Raw genomic sequence first — 22,157 nt, forward strand, 5'->3', positions numbered from 1 at the left:
ACCAGCCCATCTGTCTGTCTCCGTCTCATTAATGGCTTGGCTGTTACTTTTTCAAATAACATTTAGTTTTAAAGAAATATTTACTTTCCCATGCAATCACAAATGCTCTATTATATTCTTGAAGCAGTAGGTTTAGGAAGTTATTTTAGAACCTGGTTTGGTAGAAAACCAGTCGACCAGGATCCTGTAGCTCTCCATCTTCCTTGGTCTACCTCCAAGCTACTTCTTTCAATTTCTAGGCATTCTCAGGGGTTAACAGCCCTAACCTCTCCCCTGCTCTGGGGCCTCACTATCACAGGACAAGTATATTTACTGCCCAGTTCCTAATAGTGCCTACTGGCCAGGCTAGGTATTCTATTGGGTGGTGACTAAAGGACTGTTAAAGGAACTCTGACCAAAATTAATATACCCCAGGTCAGGACAACACCGTTTTAAGTTCAAGTCCATTATGTGGAGGCAGCAGAATTCTTAACTTGGAGTAGTTACAAATGCAAAAGAGTCAAGAATTCTCTGAAAGTTCATAAAAGCAGATGCCATTTCAGAATGGGGGAAAGGACTCAAGAATCTGAGGTGGGCTGATCTGGATACCAGCCACCACCCTTTATTGAAGAGGTACACCGGGCAGATACTTGATGAGTTTTTCATTTAATCTTCACCTCTGATGTTGATAATACTGTTTCCATTTTTCAGGAGAGAAACTGAGGTACAAAGAGGTTAAACAACTAGACCACAAGATCACAATTCTAGTTAGTTCCTGAAGTGGGATGTGATACTTTGGGATTCTCCATCCACTGTATTAAATCACTTTGGTTAAATAATGTTAAAGGGAAGAAATAAAGTGCTGTGACTTCTTGTCCTGTTGGCGAAATTCACCATTAATGTGGTGCTATGGAAAGTTCAGACAAGATAGTTTTGAGTATCACTGTTCGTGAGCAACACCTAAAAAGGCTTTCGGTCACTCATTTGTGCCCAATGCCACTAGAAACAATCTGCCATCCTCGTATTTATGTCTCCCAGACACTTTGGGGGACGCAAAGCTTTCAGAGAGCTCAACACATAAACAAGAGCCATCAAAATTCTCCGTTTCTCAAGGCACAGGTATCCCAGACGGCTGACGTTTGCTCTCGGGCCTTCCCTAAACAGGTCAGAGCGGGGAAGGGTTGAGATCTAGCAGGTGGGATTTGCGGGACAAAGTCTGGCTCGTGGGTGGGAGTCGCACTGGGCAGCCGCTCCGCCTCTGCGCAGCGGGGAGGGGAGGATGGGGAGGAAGCAGTGAACTAGCGCTTGGCCCGGGCACCTGGGAAGTCCCCGGGTAGAGGGCGACGAGGACACAGATCCCCAGAGTAGGTGTCTAGGCGGTGCCATTAAGCGAGGGCTGGGACCCTCGGCTGCCCAAGGGCGGGAAGAAGGGGCGCGGCCTGGCGCTGGACTGTGGACCCCACGGTGCCCCGCAGGAGTAGGAGTGAGGGTCCAGTGCTGGCAAGCTCCGGGCGGAAAAGGGGGCCTTTCGCGAACTCGGGCCTCGGGAACCCCGGGCCGAAGACCGGAACCGCCCAGGCGCTCCGTCTCGCGCTGCCTATCATCGGGCCCCCGACTCTCAGATGTCGCGAGACTTCCGCCCATTCTCCCGGCACCGGGAGCACGCACGCAGACCCCGGGGCGCGCGGCGCACGCCGGGCCGGCAGAGGGGCGGGCACTCTCGGTGTCCCCGCCCCGGCCGCTCAGTCTCGCGAGAGTTGGGAGTAAACAGCCCCGAATGGCGAGCCGAGGCGTGTTAGCAGCGGAACCTCCGATGTCCCGGGCCCCCGGGGCCGGAGCTTAGGGCGGCCGCAGGTACGTCGGCCGCGCACGACGCTCGGGGCTCCCCCGGCCCGTCCGCCGCGGCCACGGCCGCCGCGGGCCCTCAGGTGTCCCGGCCGCACCCGAGGCCCCGAGGACGCGCGGGAGGCGAGGCGGGGGCGGGGGTCCGCGCGGGTCCGGGCCGGGTCGGGGGCCTCCAGCTCGGCGGCCGCGGAAGCGCCGCGGGACCTGGGCACTGCACTGCGACAGGGCAGCCCCGCGTGGCCAGGATGTCGAGGTGCAGGAAGCAGCTGGGCGCACAGGTTTGGGGGCATTTGGGGTCATGTATTAAAGATGGCCTTTTCTAACTACGGGAGCTTGTACACTCTCGAAGTAGGCGTTTCTAACCACGAAGTACAGTACGTTGTCGTGTCGAGCGGGACGGTCCCTTCATTCTCCCTCTCCCCAGACCCTGCCATGCCTTACAGCTTTGTATCCTGCCTGGCGCTTTCCAGGTGTTTGCACAGTTTGGTAGATTGTTCCATTTGAACGTTTTCCTCATGTGAAGTAAACCTCACCTTAGTGAAGTAATATGCCCAACTCTGGTGCTGAGCTTCCAGACGTAACACAGAATTCCAGGTATGCACCCAGGGAGGAAATGCTCTTAGACTTGAATTGACTTCAGTTCCTGGTAGCATAGTTCATTGCCATAGGACAGGGCGTTTGTCTTTGCCATATCTCAGTTTGTACACTTTGCTCCGGTGATTTTTAAAACTATGGTTTTAAAAAAAAACTGTGGGCAACATGGACCCGTGACACTTTTTGTGTCACTTTCAGGGCCAGGATGTCTTTTAAACCTGTAGATTTTCTTATCTTGCTTTGCAGTGTCATGCTTGTACCATTTTACGACTGTTAGAGAGCATCTACCCAACCTTCTTTTGGGTTGTGCCCCTGAGAATCTTGACCTATTGATTTACACAAGCTGAATTAAATATGTGCGTTTACTTTAGATTCTGCATGATAACTTCCAAATGAGCATGCCATAAGACCTAAGTGTTGAATCCTGGAAACGGGCTCTTAATAGTCTTAACTATACTAGTAATTAACTGTCTCTTACTTCTAGGTCTCAGTTTGTGCTTGTATAAAAATGATGGACTTCGAGAGAGCAGTGATTCCCTCCAGCCCCGCATTTTTTTAATTGTCTTTTTTGTGTAAGAGCTTTACTCTAAAATTTATAGCATAAAATTCATCTGTTTTAAGTTTACTATTCAGTAATTTTTTAGTAGTCTTACAGAGTTGTGCAGTTATCACCGCAATCCACTTTTAGAATAATTGCATCACCCCAAAAAGATCCCCAGTGCGTATTCGTAATTAGCACCCATTCTCATTCCCAGGCAACCATGAATCTAGTTTCTGACTCTCTAAATCTTGCCTTTTGTGAATATTTCATATGGATAGAATAATGTGTGTGACTGGCTTCTTTCACTGAGCATGTTTTCCAGGTTTATCAGTGTTGTTGGCATGAATCAGTGCATCCTCCATTTGTTTCTATGGCCGAATACTATTCAGTTGTTTGGGTATACCACGTTTTGTCTATCCATTCATAAATACACTTTTGTTTTATGCCCCATGTATGATACAGAGATGACAGAGCTGTTGACTGGGGTTGGGAGTGGTGACCTGGGTTGGCCCCATTAGGTATCTCCAGTAACCCAGCATCCCCAATAACCCAGAGTTCGCATATCTTTGTAAAAAGAAAAGTTCTGTTCCGTGCTTGCAGAGCCTTTGAAGTACATGAGGTTCCATGGATCAAGTGAGAACTCATCTAGTTGAGAGATTTTTAGCATTCCCTTCAAGTTCACATGTTCTTGGATTCCATTTTCTATCACTGGGGGCGGACAGTACTTACTAGCTGCAGTTTTATTTAGATGGCAGACACAGTAAATGCCACCTGTAATTAGAAGGCTGGGGCAAATGCACCTTATGCACCTTACTCCATTAGTGTTTTTTTGTTTGTTTGCCTTGTTTCTTTAGGAGGTACCCGGGATGGAATCTGGGACTTCCTACATGCAAAGCAGTTGCTCAGCCACTGAGTAAATGGGTTCTTTTTGTGAGATTTCCATCTGGAGGGAGTGAAGAGCATGGTTCCATTTTATTAGAACCCTTGACCACTCAAGCCCTGAGTTATCTGAAATACTAAGACTGGAGGGCCATGTGTATAAGACCTTGTACTTGATATTTGGGTAAGAGAGTGAGGGTTGAAACTCGTTCTCTTTCAGTGTTTTGTCTGAGGCAGGTTAAGGAGATGGTAAAAAGAGACTTACTGAGTGGATTTCCCCTTCATCTTGGCCTAATCAGTTTGGAAGTGCTGCAGAATCTGTTAACTAGATTTATTCGTCTTGACAAGTTCTTTTCCGCCTAAGAAAACAAATTGTGAAGAAGGTACTGACTCTGGAGTCCTCAGGTGGCTTGAATAAGAGAAGAATGAAAGGAGAGGAACAGCATATGTGAATTAATAGGTTTGGTAAAAGGCCATCTAGACCAGGGTTTCTCAGCCTTGGTACTATTGACTCTTCGGGCGGGATAATTTGTGGGGTTTTGTACAAGGTCTACTGATAGAATGTTCACGAAGAAATGGCTCATTTAGGTTTAAGAGCAGGGGTTCTTAACCAGGGGCCTGTGAGCTTGAATTGAAATTTAAAAAAAATTCTTATGGGGATGTGTTGGTGCGAGAGTGATATGTTTATTAGATAATACACAGTATAGTGTGGACTTAGTAAGGGGTCTGTAGTTTTCACCTGACTGACAAGGGGGTTCATGGAACAAAAATGGTTAAGAACCCCTGTTAAGAGTGCATCTTTATTTTAAGGTAGTGTGGTCTGGCACTGCTTACGTGACAGCCTATCAAACAATGGTGTTAGAGCCGAGTATGCAATTAGTTACGAAAGTGATATTTTACAGCCCCTCTTTGTGGCCCAAACATGAAATTCAGAGTCTTTTCTAGAGCTATTTTGATAAAATAGTTTATTAAGAAGTAAAGCATATCTGCATAATTAGACGTTTATCAGGTGATATGTCATTTCTTCCTACCTGAGTTGTGTTCTTTAATTATTTTCAAAGGAATAAGTTCAGCTATATTGTTATACCTAGAATTATCATCTTAGTGATATTCTTTTTTATGCAAATTGTAAGAATCTCAGAGTTGGCAAGAAATAGTAACTGTCAGCTAGACATATGGATTGCTTGCCCAAGTAGTAGATTTCCTCTCCTTCGTCTCCCTCTTTCACATATATTTCATTAAATTTTATTCCTGGTATACATTACTGGAACTGTGCTTTTTCCATTTAGTATTTGATGTCACATAGTTACACCTGGGGGAGCAGGTGTACCTCAGTGGTTTGAGCCTGCTTCCCATGTATGAAGTGCTGTATTCAGTCATCCCTGCCCCATCTCCTAACGAGGACAACAACAAACCGTAATCCTTGGGGAGCCATGTAGCTCGGTGGTTGAGTGCTGGCCTCCCACACATGAGGTCCCAGGTTCAAACTCCGAACACGCCCTCCCCAAATAAAAAATTTAGACCTGTATTAGAGGTGTAACCCTACTAAAGAGATCTGTAGTTCTAGAAATAATCTTTTAGGGCTATACCTTTTTATGAACAGATAACCAGGTCGTCTTCATAAAGAATTTATAGAAATTAAATCCAGTACACATTTAGCAGATCTGGTAACAGCCCTAACCAGGCCCTGTGAATAAGTGATACTTCAAAAGATAAGCTTTTTCAGAATGAACTGCCTAAAAACTTAATGTTTTCAAAGGGTATTCTTTCCTTAGGCTAGCTGTAGATTTTTGAAAATAACTCATTGGAAATAGATCCTTTTTTTTTTTTTTTAAGATTTTTAAATTTTTATTTATTTCTCTCCCTTCCCCCCCCAGTTGTCTGCTCTCTGTGTCCTTTTTAAGCTCTGCTATGTGTACAAATAAAATGAATTCTTTTTTTTTTTTTTTAAAGATTTATTTATTTATTTAATTTCCCCCCCTCCCCTGGTTGTCTGTTCTTGGTGTCTATTTGTTGCGTCTTGTTTCTTTGTCTGCTTTTGTTTCTTTGTCCGCTTCTGTTGTCGTCAGTGGCACGGGAAGTGTGGGCGGCGCCATTCCTGGGCAGGCTGCTCTTTCTTTTCACGCTGGGCGGCTTTCCTCACGGGCGCACTCCTTGCGCGTGGGGCTCCCCCACGCGGGGGACACCCCTGCGTGGCACGGCACTCCTTGCGCGCACCAGCACTGCGCATGGCCAGCTCCACACGGGTCGAGGAGGCCCGGGGTTTGAACCGCGGACCTCCCATATGGTAGACGGACGCCCTAACCACTGGGCCAAAGTCCGTTTCCCAATAAAATGAATTCTTGAACATATTTTGATTCTGTGTCATTGTCTTACCAGAAAATATGATTTTTTCTTTAAAATTTATTTTAAAAACATGTTTTTAAAATAGGATAAAGAAGAAAATAACTACCTGCAATCATACCATTTAAAAAGTAGGACCACTATTAACGTTTTGGCATATACCTTCAGTGTTATTTTTTCACTATGCACATAGTCACATTTTAAAAAAAATAAGAATTTGGATAAAACTACATGAATTGCTTTTTTTCCTCTTTCATTAGCGTTTCCCTATATTCTTAAGTATTCTTTGGAAAGTATGTTCTTTGGGTAATTTGTTGCTGTTCTTACAAACTACCACAAATTTAGTGGTCTAAATAACATGGATTTATTGTCTTACAGGTCTTGAGATCAGAAGTCCAAAATCAGTCTCACTGGGCTAAAGCCAAGGTGTCCACAGGGCTGATTCCTTCTGGAAGCTCTCTGGATAATCCGTCTCCAGGTCTTCTTTTTCAGCTTCTAGAGGCTGCCCATTTCCTTGGCTCCTGACCCCTTTCTTACATCACACCGGCCCTGTGTGTCTGTCCTTCCATCTCCTACTGCCTGCCTCTGATAAGGAGTTTTGTGGTGTTGACATTGGATAATTACAGCCTCATCCAGGGTAAACGCCTCACCCAGAATTCTTAACTTAATCACACCTGCCAGGTACCTTTGGCCATACAAGGGGACCTTCCCAAAGATTCTGGGATTAGGATGGGGACATCTTTGGGGATGGCACTGTTCAGACCACCACAGGACCATAGCTTGAAATTGCTGCATAGCATTCCATAGCATGAATGAACCGTAATTTGGTTAGCCAGTCCCCTGTTTTTACACATTTAGATTCTCTCTGCTTTTTCCCATTTATAATCTTGCAGTTCTCATCATTGGATGTAAATCTTTGTATGCTTTGAGATTCTCACTTTTTTGGGGATAAATTCCTAGAGGAGATTAAAAAAAAGTCACTATAACCTCTGTCTTAAGTGTGTGGCCAGACCCCCTGCATTCCCACCCAGCTTAACCTTTCTCTGGCTGTGCAGCCCCAAGCAACAGGCTCAGCTGCTCGAGATCAAAAGTCTTTCTCTTCTGAAAATGGGGCTAGTTATAGGTTATTGTGAGGCTTAGGGGCATAAATATGTGCAAATTACTTTGAAATAGTGCCTGCCGATGAGAAAGGTTCAGTAAGTGGTAGTGTTTGCTGTTATTACTAGATTTGCTGTGTATATAGATCAAAAGTTTTGAAGATTAAACAAAAAAGTTTTGAAGATTTTAATTATGTATTGGCTAATTGCTGCTCTAAAAGGATATAATTTTTTACATTTCCCAGCAGTGTCTGAGAGTACTCATTTTTTTGAACTTGCTGAATTCTTAAACATGAAACTTACTTATTTTTATGTTATAAATCACAGAAACACTGGAGTTCATTTTAGCAAAAATTTACTTGACCATGTTATCTTATCAGTAATTCTGTGAATTCCTTAGAATGAGGTATAGTTCAGTTTCACCTTGATTAGATCAGTTCTGTCTGTGGAGATATCATTCTATACAATTGATGTATATAAGTCTGTTAGATATAGTATATGGTCTTGTTTATGCACAGACTAAGTCTAATAAAAGAGACATGATTCCCCCCACCACCACTTAAAATTTTTTTTAGTCTCCCTTTCCCCTTGCAAGTGCATTCCTGGCAACTAAGGCTAAATATAAAACTTTTTTTTTTTTTTTTTGCTGTTTTTGGAAATGGTCTTAACCTAAGAGAAAAGTTACATGAGCTTACAAAACCTTTTCTTCCCTCAACCATTCCTATATAATCAAAGAATAGCCTTCAAAATCAGGAAAGGAGCATTGATACCTCACTACCACGTAATCTCCTGGCAGGCTCCATTCACATTTCGCTGGTTGTTCCAGTAATGTCCTTTATAGCAGGTCAGTGCAGTCCAGGATCATGAGTTACATTTCAATGTCATGTCTCTTTGGTCTCCTTCCATCTGCAAAGTTCTCTCAATCATTCCTTGACTTTTATTACCTTGATACTTTTGAAGATTCTAGGCCGTTATTTTGTTAGAATGTTTCCAAATTTGGATCTGTCTGGCTTTTCATTGCCATGCAATTCAAGTTGTGCATCTTGGGCCGGAGTCTCTCAGACAAGATGCCGTGTTCTTCTTGGTGCATCTGTATGACATTCTGAAGTTGATACGCTTCTCCCCTGTAAAGTTATCTTTTTCCCTTTGTAATTAAGAATTTTGTTGGGAGGCATTTTGAGACTACGTAAATAACCCCATTTTTCTTCCAGCCTTCAGTTTATTTTATAATTTATCAGTATGGACTCAAGGTTTCCTGTTTTATTCAGTGAGTCAGGATCTGTTACTTTCATTATTTATTTTGATGGTCAGATTGTCCCACATTTGGCCAGTGGGAGCCCCTCCCTGCTGTCCTCTGTGTCCTTTGACACATCCCCATCATTCTTAGAACACCTCTTTACCTTCTGGCACAAGATGGTCCAGGCTCTTTATTTTTAAAATGTATTTTTAATTTCTTTTTAAAAGATACATAGATCACACAAAATGTTATATTAAAAAATATAAAAGGTTCCCATATGCCCCCCCATACCCTCCACTTTTCCCATATCAACAACGTCTTTCATTAGTGTGGCACATTCATTGCAATTGGTGAATACATTTCGGAGCACTGCTGCACAGCATGGATTATAGTTTACACTGTTGTTCACTTTCTTCCAGTCCATTCAGTGGGTTACGACAGGATTTATAATGCCCTGCATCTGTTCCTGCAATATCATTCAGGACAACTCGAAGTCCTGAAAATACCCCCACATCACACCTTCTTTTCCTTCTCCCTGCCTTCAGCAACTCCTGTGGTCACTGTCTCCACATCAGTGGTTTAGTTTCTTCCATTGCTAGAGTCACAAGAATTCTGTAACAGAATATGGGTAAGACCATTCTAGTCCATATTTTATTCCCAATTCCTGAGGAGTCCAGGCTCTCTTTGTTCTTACCTGTTGGCTAAGAGACACAGCTGGGAAATGTAGCTGTGTGTGTGTATATATCTATGCTTGTATGCATACATATATATGCATGTGCATATACATACATAAATTTGCATATATTTATTTCTCCATCTATATATTGAAACCTTTGAGTTCACACCACTGCTTCCAGTTTTCATCTGATACCCCACAATTCATTCAGTCTTATTTCCCTTTTCAGATTTGTAATTCTCCTCTCTGGCAGTGAGAAACCTGGCTTCATTATCCTTCACATATTTGCTCATTTGATCACATAAGTTCGCCCCTGCTGCTAGTTTTCCTCTGTTATCACTGTCATCATCACACCGTCGCCTTTGTGGTGCCTTCGACACCCACTCAGGTTCTTGTACCCCTCTCCAGACATCTCCTCCCTCCTCACCCTACTTAGACTCCAACACCCGGACCAGGCCCCTGTGGCACCTGATCACCTGTCATCTTGGCCTCAGTTTAATTATTCTAAGAAGAAAAGGAGAAGTAAGAACTGGTTTTGAAAAGTACTTTTTTCCCCACACGTGCACTCTCTCTAGCTTGCTGCTTACCTGCTTGCCTCTAGGTGGCGAGCCTGCACAGGGAAAATGCTCACCAGGTTCACATCCTGTAGGAGAACCACGGAGGCGAATGAAAGGGTTTGGCCCTGGAGAGTGAGATGTAGACGAGTCAGTGGGGTAGCCAGCAGGCCCCAGAGCACAGAGCTGACTGGTAGGTGGCAGGCATCACCGACCAGTGGCCGGGCTGTTTCCCAAGCCTCTAGCTCCCATGTGTTGCTTATGTTTTCCTCAAAGGGAATTTGTATTTTGAAGCCTTTTCTTCTAGGATTGGGAAACCTCAGGATCAGTTGTCACAGATTTTACAAGCCATAGTTCAGTGTAGGTGGCCTCTAGAAACTGGAAAAGGGCAAGGAGAAGAGATGTAGCCCTGCCGGCACCTTGGTTTTAGACCACCGAGACCTGTGCTGGACTCCGGCCCTCCAAAACGGTAAAGTGTTTTTTGAACGCCTTGGAACCCAGATTTTAGTCTACCTTTTAAGAATATCATTAGGGCATCCATATCCAAACAAAACAGGGAGGCTTCTCCCTGTGCCATCATTTATTCCCATGAGTCTTTTTTCCCTGAGGCCGTCTTCTTCCCCTGTCCATGTGGGTGACTAGAGCAGGGCATCTGAAGGTGCAGCCTGCAGCCAGGCTCATGCTCTCCAGTGTAGTCTTTTTTGAAAGAGGTCAGCTGGTGCCCTTTCATTAACTAATCTGGGGGTCTCTTTTACTCCTCTATAATTATTTAGCACAATTGGCCACCCTTCCTCATGGAAATTCTTTTCCATTGACTGGTTTTCTTTTTACCTCTTTTCCTTTTTCCTCCTCAGAGCCTGACCTAAGCCATACATTCCACTTCTCTCGTCTTAAATTTAACATACTCAAAACTCAGCCCCTGATAATGCTTCCCAAACCAGATTCTCTCCAGGTCAGTTAAGGCAGATTCCATACTTGCAGTTGTTTGGGCAACAAAGTTTGGTGTTGTCCTTGACTTCTTGCTTGCACACGCCTTCCCCTCCTGGCTCCCAATCTGGTTTGTCAGCACGTTGTCAACTCTGCCTTTATAAGCCCAAGTTGACCGCCTCGTACCATCACTGCACTGCCCTGGTCCAAGCCTCTGTCGTCTCTCCCTGGGTTGTTGTACCCCGGAGCCCTCCTGTGGTCCCCTGCCGCCCTCCGCACACAAGCTGGAGTGATGAGTTAAAATGTAGGTCGGCTTGTGCTGCTCTCCATCTTCCCTTCCCACTCCAGAAGATGAAGCCCTTTTTCCAACTGACAAGGCCCCGTGGCCTGTCTCCCCCTATGCTCTCCCCTCATCTTCCACCTTTCCTCCCCGAGGGCAGACATTTCTGCCCTGCTCCTGTTTTGTTCCTTGCTCTGTCCCTAGTGCCTAGCCTTTAGGAGTTGCTGAGGAAAAGCATGGGAGAGTGAAGGAAGGAGCTTGGCAGCTAACTCCCCCCGTGTGAGATGCTCTGCCTGCCCCTCGTTCTGCGTCCTGTCCTGCTTTCTGCCTAGCAGCCTTTCCTCCTGGCACCTCGCGGCCCCCTCCTGCTGGCTGCTCTCCATGCTTGGCCCTTGCTGCCCTGGTCTGTGGGGTGCTCTGCGCAGAATCAACTGCATGTCTCAATCTCTGTCCTCCAGACCTCCTACAGAGCCCCCAGGAGCCTTCCCACGACTCAGGGCTCTTCCTTGGGCCGCTGTTCCTGCTGTCCATTTGGCCCCTTCCTTGCCAGCCTGTCGTCGAGGCACCTGCGTTTGTGGCAGCCTCCTCTGCAGCCTGCACCTTGAGCTGCGCCTGTGCCTGCCAGAGCCTGGTGCGGGCTGACGCTTGGTGAGCGCTCCATACCCTTGGGTGACTGCACCCACACACCAACTAGAGCACGCTGTCTTAGGAGACTGCCTTCTCAGTGTCCTGGTGCCCCAAAACCTTAAAATCTGACACGGTTTTTAATTTGGGGTGAACTGATTATTGTGGGCATCATTTTCCTTTTAAAATAAATCCCCCACTTACCCCCTCTCTATTCTCTTTCCCTTAAAGTAAGGCTTCTCCCCGGGCTTACAGCATCGGCAGGCTGCGTTCTACATGCACTGCCTTACTTGTGAGTGAGTTATTTTGGAGCAGGTTTAATTAAAGTTGGTCTAATTTAGTTAGGTCTGAGATTTGCTTGCTATTATTGCTCACTAATATTTGTGTTGTATGTAGCTCAGATGAGCCACAGATTCTTTAGCTTGAGGCAGAAGAGTTTTAAGAGAAATTTTTGTTCATTTGTACTTTTAAAATTGCCTTAATTAAGTCAGGGATCTGTTTCAGTTTTTGAATATGATTTCCTCTAATATAACATGAGGACGGTTATCACTGGTGATTAGCCTTCTCTTCCTTGACCAGTAATACTTGAAGTAAGCTAGGTATATGCTTCATGTAATCACATTCTCGGATACCCCCTGTCTGGAAGTATCAAGCATATCAGGAAAAGCGGGGGCTCACTCCTGAGCGGATTACTGTAAATACGTTGGGGTGACTTTGTGTGTCCTCTGCGCCTTCTCTGTGCTTTCTCTTTGGGGCTGTTTTCTCTTTCTTTGTTCTTGTGGTTGATATTCTCCTTGTTCTTCATGTTGATAGGAAAGTAACTTTTAAATTTTCATCTGCATGTGCTGAGTTCCATTCCACCAACCTTAATTTAGTCTCCAGTTCCAGTTCCACTTCTAGAGATCGGCTTGCTTTTCAGAATCATTTGTTAGTACAGTAATGGAAGTCCTAATTATTACACTTTAAAAACTCTGAAAAATTCTTTAGACTCGTTAGTCCTTAGTCTTTATCACTGTTTTTCTGCATAGAGAAGCTTACATGGGTAGTTGCCAAGAAAGCGAAAGCATCTCGTTAATATAAAGCACCAGATTTTGACAGAGAATGGATTTCACACAGTGACCCACCTTTCTTGAGAGGAGGCCAACTTCTTGTCGTAAACGTTTCTGTTTTCCAGCAATTAGCAGTGGCAGGCCTGTCTTGTTTCCTCTCGCCCCCCTCCCCCCAGTGGGTTGTTAGTCTCAGTTGGGATCAGTAGCTGACCCTCTGTGCCTGCCACAGCATCACGTCTTAACCGCTGTTCCTTTTCAACATCAAGAAAGGTGGTTTTCCTTCCATACAGGTATTTTGAAAGATGTCTGCCCATGTGTAATTTTATAATCAGATAATGTTTTCTTTTAGCACAAAATGTCCTTTCCTGTTTTTACTTCCAGTAAAGGTTTAATCTGGCTTTATATCAGCAGGTTACGTTCTTTAAGCTTGAGGCTTCAGGTAACATAAATTGAATCACAGGAAAAACCCTTCTGTTTACTTTTCATACACCTGGCAGAAAATATTTCAAATTAAGAAAAGGTGTAATTTGAGATCATTTTAAAGCACAATGTATTTAACATTTCAAGAAGGGTGCTAAATACATGACTTGTATGGAAATTAGTTTGTTCTTAGATATTAGGCAACAGAAAGTAAGGATGTTTATCAAGGTTTTGCCTGAAAAATTGGTGTAATTTGTAGGAAATTAAAGTGATAATTGTGAAAATGCCCTGGAGATGAAGAAGTGCAAATGACTGGCAATTATGAAATCTGAAATACAAGCAACTGCTAATCAGACTCTGGTGTCGTGCGTCTTTCTTCTCTTTGACTGCCAGGATGCTTAGGCCCCAGGTGCTTGCTTTTCCTGGTGCTATTTTGGTATCCTTCATTTTATCCATTTTCCTCGTTTATTTGATTCTTTTTTGCTTTTGAAGCTGCCCTCAAACTCTTTCCTCTGAAAGAGACAAGGAACAACTAAATAAATAAAGTGAGATAAAAAGTTTCATGGTTGTATCACACATTCATTTGCCTTATAATGCTGTATCTTTTTGGTCTTCTTACTTACATCGTGAATGTAAGTAAATCATACCTGAGTATGTCCGAGTGCTGCTCGTTTCTGAGTGTGCTGTGTTTGGTTTCAGAAATTGCCTTACAGACGGGTCGATCGTCCCCCGTTGGACTTTGGTTTCGTGGTCAAATGGAGTGTAGGACTCAGTAGTCTCAGCCAGTGAGTGAAGCCTTAATATCCAAAATGGAGAAGAAGCGAAGAAAGAAATGAAAGCCTCTTTCAGGCCAAACCACAAAAGGCCATGAAATTCAACTTTTATTTACATTGGACAAGACTGTAAGATGGCTGATCAGTAATGCTTCAGCTTTTCGCAGAAGCAAAAATTAACTGATAAGGAAGCAGAAAGTGTGATTTGAATTTGTGATTTTATGACCATATTCACGGATGACCATGAAGCTTGTCAACATCTGGCTGCCTCTGCTCGTTGTTTTGCTCTCTGGGAAGAGACATCTGGGTGACAGACTGGAAAAGAAACCTTTCGAAAAGACCCCGTGCCCTGGCTGTTCCCACCTGACTTTGAAGGTGGAATTCTCTTCCACAGTTGTGGAATATGGTAATATTATTTTAATGTGAGGACCCCCCTCCCCTGCCCGCTCCCCCTAGTTTACTTTAAACATTAGCTTTTGCCAAAGGACATACCCCTTTTGTAAAATTTAAACTATAACTTTCAGATGGGGAAAGAACACATAACAAGTTTTTTTGTGTCCCGACGTAGTTAGCTTGGGGAGAAAAAGGAAATTGATACTCTGGATTATTTACCTAACACTTCCAGGAACAGATGCCCTTGTGGGTGGGGAGGGTAGGGGCGTCGGAGGTAGGAATATTTATGTTCTGGAGGTCCAGTGACCCAGTGTGACTAAATAAATAGTCTCATGTAATCACTCCAGGAAGTTGTCATTGTTTACACTAAAAACTGATGATTGACTTCTCTGAATTCCTTTTTCCTATTTGAAAAGCTCACAGAAATGTTTTTGTTGTACAAACTCCTGTAATCTTTGTTTTATTTAAAATAGCACATGTATCTGATTTTGAATGATGTATTCTGTGACAGGGGCATCTCTACAGGTCATTTTAAGGCAAAGCTCTGCAAACTACTGCCCATGGCATTTAAAAGTAGCCTTTTTGGGTTTTTTGTTTGTTTGTTTTTTTAATTTGGGTTTTAAGATACATAATTGTCTTTTCACTCTGAGATTTTGGAGTGGATATAGTATAATCTGTGTTACATGTACATAAATTCTTATTTGTATTTCTGGCTATTGATTTCAGAATATATTGTGGCTTTCACTGGATACTTTACAGCCAAAGCTAGAAATTCATTCATTTCAAGTGCCCTGAAGAGTAGTGAAATAGACAATTGGAAAATTATTCCTCGAAACAATCCATCCAGTGACTACCCTAGTGATTTTGAGGTGATTCAGATAAAAGAAAAACAGAAAGCTGGGCTGCTGACGCTGGAAGACCATCCAAACATCAAACGAGTGACCCCCCAAAGGAAAGTCTTACGTTCCCTCAAGTATGCTGAATGTGAGTATTTGATTGCCAGTGAATCTCCCTCACTTCAGTTTCACTTTGAATTGGAGAGAAGATGTTCATATTCACACAAATTCCCAATCTATCCCCAACTCCTTATTTTGTAAAATATTACCCTTGCAGAATAATTGGAAAATAGTACAGTGAACACCCGTATCTCTTCATTTCGTTTCACCTGTTGTATTTTCTTGGCAAGAATATATTGTTTTAAGTAAGGCTTCATGCTCTGTCGGAAGAAAATAAATCTGAGGGTTTGCAGTAGAGGATGATAGTGCTATCTTCTCTTTTTTTTTGGAATTGCTTTTCACTCCAGTTAATTTCAGAGCCTTCAGACTTTTTTAGGGCAAGGTTCTTCTTTGCACTTTGAAGAACAGTTATCTTATTGAGTTTCCTCTTTACTTTCATTTTGCTTCTGGCAGTCTATGTTTTATCTTTTAAGGCAGTTTCACAAAACATCTTTTCCTTGGATTTCCTTTTGTTTTTCCCAGAGCCTCATGAATGCTCAGGATGATGGCTCAGCTGTGCACAGTTAAACCGTCAGCTGAACAGGTGTGAGGATGGAGGAATGTGAAGATTCCTTCATCAGCTGGAGAGCTTATTCCTTCCTATTTCATTACAACCTGGGCTTGTCAAGATAAAGTTTATGCTCAGATAATAAATTGAGTATTTATTATATACTACTTTCCAAAGTATATGTATTACCAAAGAAAACTTTTTTCCCTCTTGCATAATCCAAGACAAAAAATTGCTAGTTTTAGTATTGTTTACTGTCATTTCTTTCATTGGAAGGAAAGGAAATAGTTTGGTTCTTCTTCCTCTCTTTTTTTTTTAAAGGTTTATTTTTTATTTATTCTCTTCACTCTCCCCCAACCCCCTCCCCAGTTGTCTGCTCTCTGTGTCCATTTGCTGTGTGTTCTTCTGTGACAGCTTCTATCCTTATCAGCGGCACTGGGAATCTGTGTTTCTTTTTTGTTGTTGTTGCATCATCTTGCTGTGTCAGCTCTCCATGTGTGCAGCGCCATTCCTGGTAAGGCTGCACTTTCTTTCTCCCTGGGCAGCTCTCCTTACAGGGGCGCACTCCTTGCATGGAGGGGGTCCCCTATGCGGGGGACACCTCTGCGTGGCACGGCACTCCGTGCGCATGGGGCTCCCCTATGTGGGGACACCCCTGCGTGGCAGGGCACTCCTTGCGCACATCAGCACTGCACATGGGCCAGCTCCACACAGGTCAGGGAGGCCCGGGGTTTGAACCGTGGACCTCCCATGTGGTAGGTGGGCTCTCTATCCGTTGGGCCCAGTCTGCTTCCCTCTTCTTCCTCTCTCTGTCATGTATGAGGCCTCTGAGGTTTTGCTGAATTTTTTAGAAAGCACATATGGGAGGAGGTTAAATCATCTGTATAGTGTGACTTCTTGGGTCAGCCGAAGAATTCAGATACCTGTCTTCTTCAGAGTCCTTGTTGCTGCATCGGTGTTTTATATTTATTTTATTTTATTTTTTACCTTAAAGAGCTCTAGAATATTTTTAAAAACATGAACATGCCTAATTTTAGCTCAGGAATCAGAATCTCAATATTGGAATTCCCTTCATCACTTCATCACACCCATTGTGGTTGTCTTACGCTCTGCTTGACATTCCTTAGGACTTGTTACTTCCTGACAAGACAAGGTAGCGGTGATCTTGAGTGGTAGGCAGCTTTTCCTCTATAACTTCAATTTTCTCACCAATAAAATGGAGATAATACTGCCTGCATCATAAGGTTCTTTTGAAGATAAAGTGAAATGTGTATATTGTTTAGCAGAGTTTTTAGGGTGTTGTAAATAGACGTTAAATGCTGTTTCTGTGACTCTTAGTGTTAGAAAATTTTGCTTTGTTTTGGGCTGAAACCCACTCCCTCTGGATCCCATGCACTGCTGGCATTATCCAGTGGGCTGCACCACAGCTAACCTATTTTCGACAAGACCACATTGGAAGGTATTGTGAAGATATCTGCCTTTCATATGTCTGTGTGTGTTCCGCTTGACAGTCTCTTTTCTCCAGGCTAATAAAAATCTCCAGTTGCTTGAGTGTTTACTCATATAGCAGGGTTTCCAGTCCCCCCACCATTGTATTCGCTTTCCTTTGAACCTCTTCATTTCTCTAAATTGCTCATAAAGTATGATGCTTACCGCTGAATTCAGTGCTCCAAGTGTAGTCTGATCTGTTTGAGGTGAAGAACAGACCCCTCCCTTGTTCTAAATATTGTTTTACAGTTAGTGCCTCCAAGACTTTCCCTGCTGTTGACCTAATCAGCACAGTCAACAGAGATGAACAGTTCAGCTGGACTCTGTAAATTACTACTTCATAGAGTTGACTTGAGTATATATTCTCCCAGCCTCCCATACTTCATGGGAAGGCTGGAGTAAAAATTAGAGCAATTTGCATTAGAAACAACTTCAGAGTATTAAAGATTGGCTCATCTTAAAATTGATTTGAAATAGGATTTGTTCTTCATTATAGCATGGAGTTTGGAAGGTAAAGGGAAAACCCTTGGGATATTTCTTTTGCCTTTTTCCCGTTTTTTTTTTTTTTTTTTTTTTAAGATTTATTTTTATTTATTTAATTCCCCTCCCCTCCCCCGGTTGTCTGTTCTCTGTGTCTTTTTGCTGCGTCTTGTTTCTTTGTCCGCTTCTGTTGTCGTCAGGGGCACGGGAAGTGTGGGCGGCGCCATTCCTCTGCAGGCTCCTCCCTCCTTCGCGCTGGGTGGCTCTCCTTACGGGTGCATTCCTTGCGCGTGGGGCTCCCCTACGCAGGGGACACCCCTGTGTGGCACGGCACTCCTTGCGCGCATCAGCACTGCGCATGGGCCAGCTCCACACGGGTCAAGGAGGCCCGGGGTTTGAACCGTGGACCTCCCATGTGGTAGACGGACGCCCTAACCACTGGGCCAAAGTCCGTTTCCCTTTTTCCTGTTTTTAAAATCAAGGTATAATTTACAGACAGTAAAGTTCGTGTACAGTTTGGTGAGTTTTGACAGAATACATAGTTGTGTCTGTACCAAGAGGATAAAGATAGAGACTTGTTCTGTCACCCTCTCCAAAGCCCCCTGTGCCACTTTGTAGTTCTTTTCCTCTTGGAAAGGTGACATTCTCGTAGATGAGCATATGAAGGCCATTGATCAATGTAAGATTGGAGAAAGGTCCCTTTGATGTTGGGCCAGAAGTATGTTGAATGGAGTGACCTGGCTTTTTTGTGTCCCTCTAGTGCTATAAGCTTGGGGTTGTTTTCTCCAGCTTTTTTCTTTTCCTTCTCTAGTTCAGTGAGAACAAGTTGCTGATGAAAATGTCAATTTTGTTTTTTTAGTTTTATTATCACAGTTGGCTTTTTTTCTTTAAAAATTATTTTATCACTCCTTCTCTGCCTCACATTGGTTAGAGCACCCCAGGTTAAGAACTATTTGGAAAATATGTGATAGCTAATTAATATCCTATAATTACCACTGGAAAAAGTCTTTCTAGAAAAGGGAGAGAATTTCACTGTCCTTCAAACAGGCTTTCAAAAGGGAATCATTTCTGTGTTCAGGTGGTTTTCTTCATCAGGAATATAGTTTGGTGTAAATGTGTTTCCTCTTTTTCCCTTCCTCGGATCTAGCCGATCCCATAGCACCCTGTAATGAAACCAGATGGAGCCAGAAATGGCAATCCTCACGTCCCCTTCGAAGAGCCAGCCTCTCCCTGGGCTCTGGGTTCTGGCACGCTACGGGGAGACACTCCAGTCGGCGGTTGCTGAGAGCCATCCCGCGGCAGGTCGCCCAGACTCTGCAGGCGGACGCGCTCTGGCAGATGGGATATACAGGTGGGTGCTGTTGGCCTGGAAGCAGCGAGGGGCTTGGGGCAAGCATCTGAGGTGCTTAGCACTGAAGCCGTGAGACCTTGTGCATCTTGTCATGGTAAATATTTGTGGAATTGATGTAGTCAACCGCTTCTTATCTTTGTCTCCTTTTAGTCTGGGCATCTGTGTATGTGGCTTGCCTAATTTTTTAATCTCTTCATCATTTGTTTATTGTTTTTGGGGCCAGGAGAGGGAGGTGACCAAGGATTTCCCTCCTGCTACCACATACGTGAATCCACATGCCACTGCTCACAGCCAGAGCCAGAGCTGGCTGTAAGTCCAGCAAACTTCTGTGATTTCTTTCTCAGGAAAATAATTCACTTTGAACAGGATGGTTACCCTGATGTGGGCAATTTGATGAAAATTAATTTATCCCTCTAGTTCAGTGCCATATACTCAGAATGACTAAGTAATTGGCTATCTTATTTGCTGATCGTTTGTTTCAGGATAGGAAACAATACTAATGACCATGTCACATGACATAAACTCAGAACCAAAAAGACTTTTTCCCCCCTTAGTGATTCATCATGGCAGAAAATTCCTGTTTTAACTAATGTGAAGGCTTGTACCCTGGCTTTTAAATGCAAGCCAGTCCTGGTTGCCAGTGTGTCCCAGTGTGGCTAGGTCTCCTCACCTTTATCTCCTGGATATCTAGGCTCTGACCCCTTGGATTTCCTTAGCCCTTGCTCTTCAAATTGCCTGATCATTTTATTAAAATGATCGTCTTGTTTTTATCTTTCTTTTCACATGAGAACTTCTTCACAATTCTCTAATCCTCAGAAAAGCACTTTTTATTTCAAAAACCAAATGGTTCCCAATTTTATGTATTCATTTTCCAAAAGTAAGCAATACATTTTGACTGTTACTTTAGTATAATTATTTAACATAATATTGATGCTTCAACACACCTCTCTTACCACACAGATATGCCTTTCTTTGTCAGTTCGCTGCTAAATAATAAAACTACCTTGTTTTTTTAGAATTTTTTGATCTGACAGAAGAAATTGTATTTCACTTTGGTGCAGGTGGCTTTGGGTTAGTATCCAAAATAGACTCATTCTTGTAGAAAAGTGCACATTATGGTGGTTTTCCTTAAAATGGGATTGTACCTGCATGTTGTTGATGGCCCTCTTGGCAGAGTTTCTTACTGAGTGTCAGTCAGGAAATCACAGGCCTTTGCAGGAGTGGGAATGGTTTCCTCTTTCCTCGGGTATGACGCCCTTCTTAGATTTGTCCTTTGTGGGAGCTTTTCACCCCGTAGGGCCTCTCCAAGGAGGTGGGGGGTGAAGACCTGGAGGAAATTGCCAGAAGGTGCCCAAAGGGGCAAATCAGTCATAGTGGTACACTGTAGCCTGGTGGGACTCTAGGCTTGAGAGGGGGCAGTTCCATTCCTGTACATCGGTGAGAAGGGAGGGGCATCTGGGTGGGTTTTCTTTTTTTTTTTTTTTAAATTCCCTCCCCCCCCCCCCCCGCCCCATTTGTCTGTTCTCTGTGTCCATTTGCTGTGTGTTGTTCTTTTGTTCGTTTCTGTTGTTGTCAGTGGCACGAGAATCTGTTTTTGTTGTGTCAGCTCTCCATGTGTGCAGTGCCTTTCTTGGGCAGGTTGAACTTTCTTTCGCACTGGGCGGCTTTCCTTACGGGGCGCACTCCTTGCATGTGGGGTTCCCCTACGCGGGGGCACCGCTGCATGGCACAGCACTCCATGTGCGCATCAGCACTGTGTGTAGGCCAGCTCCATACAGGTCAAGGAGGCCCCTGGGGTTTGACGGGTGGACTTCCCATTTGGTAGACGGACACCCTATCTACTGGGCCAAGTCCGCTTCCCGGGTGGGTTTTTGTTTAGCAGTTAACAGTGGTTACTCCCCCCCTCTGCTTCAAGTCTTGGCCAACTGGCTGCTGAGGCATCCTGGGACATCCCTCCTAGGAGCTGAGTGTCTGGCCTGAGTTCTGTTCTGGGCTGGCTTTGGCATTCTCTGACACGTCCTTCCTAGTGAATCCCAAGGAGGAATTTATTGTATAGACAAAAATCTCAAAAGGTGATTGCTCCAAATGTGATTGTTTTTGTTCTTACGGGATAAGGTGCTAATGTCAGAGTTGCTGTGTTTGACACTGGGCTGAGCGAGAAGCATCCCCACTTCAAAAACGTGAAGGAGAGAACCAACTGGACCAACGAGAGAACGCTGGATGACGGTAGGTTGCAGCACGGCGGGGGCATGATGATGCATTCTCTCATCACAGACGGACCTTGTGTTTTGACTGATTGTATCACTGCCATCCTCTGAGCTTATCCATTCAGAGTGTATTTTCTGTGCGTGCTAATGATTAAATATGTACAGCAATTATTCAGACAAACCCATGCTCTTGTGGCCGTTTGTTATGGCAGCAATGTTTCTAAGTTCCTTGGAGGATGCCTGGAAATAGTGTTTGAGGAGAGTGAGGGGTGCCTGGTGAGGGAAGGAAGCGGGGGTGGCTGGGCCTCAAGAACCTCTGAGTGCAGGCAGGAGAGAATCGGCAGAGTCTCCATCAGGACTCTGAGAAGAAAGTCTGTATTGCATTGATGAGTTGAGATATTTCATTTTGGCTTACATCGTCATCTATGTTTTATGATTTTTTTTCCCTTGTGGGCCACAGGGTTGGGTCACGGCACATTCGTGGCAGGAGTCATAGCCAGCATGAGGGAATGCCAAGGATTTGCTCCAGACGCAGAACTCCACATTTTCAGGGTCTTCACCAACAACCAGGTAAGTGTTTTAAGATCTCGGAGACTTTGGAAGAATCGATAAGGAAATGTAAAAAGTAACAGCACTGAAATCATTGACGTGTGTGAAAGCAGTGCAGGTGAGCCATCCTGGCTGCCTCTGGTACCCCCCGTGCCCTGTGGTCTCATCCCTCTCCCTTCTGTGCACCTTGCCCTTTGTCCTCCTCTGCCTTCCTCCGCCCACCCTGACCCCAGAGACACTGCTCTGTTTCTGTTTGACCTCAGGCCTGCCTAAGGCTCTGCACCACCATGGCTTGGGCACACTTGTGCTTTCTACACGAGATGATAATTGCATGTTTCCCTAGTTTCTTCCTCCATTGAATTGCAACT

At 44.1% G+C, this 22,157-nt stretch overlaps 1 protein-coding gene across 2 annotated transcripts in view; it reads left to right on the top strand.

The window, feature by feature from the left end:
* The first annotated feature begins 1,246 nt into the window (after positions 1-1,246).
* MBTPS1 (membrane bound transcription factor peptidase, site 1) overlaps positions 1,247-22,157 on the top strand; it is a 58,957-nt gene continuing 38,046 nt past the window's right edge. Inside the window, exons 1-6 of one of the 2 annotated variants that reach the window (XM_004470882.4) lie at positions 1,247-1,833; positions 13,745-14,224; positions 14,938-15,195; positions 18,830-19,033; positions 21,149-21,259; positions 21,701-21,810. In XM_004470882.4, coding sequence (XP_004470939.1) covers positions 14,056-14,224; positions 14,938-15,195; positions 18,830-19,033; positions 21,149-21,259; positions 21,701-21,810 — 852 coding nt within the window. In that variant the 5' untranslated portion in view covers positions 1,247-1,833; positions 13,745-14,055. Of the gene's footprint in view, positions 1,834-12,802; positions 12,916-13,744; positions 14,225-14,937; positions 15,196-18,829; positions 19,034-21,148; positions 21,260-21,700; positions 21,811-22,157 lie in introns of those variants that run through there. The other variant, XM_058279648.2, reaches the window with a different exon arrangement.

This window comes from Dasypus novemcinctus, chromosome 18 (assembly GCF_030445035.2).
Source record: "Dasypus novemcinctus isolate mDasNov1 chromosome 18, mDasNov1.1.hap2, whole genome shotgun sequence".
Classification (NCBI taxonomy): Eukaryota; Metazoa; Chordata; class Mammalia; order Cingulata; family Dasypodidae; genus Dasypus; species Dasypus novemcinctus.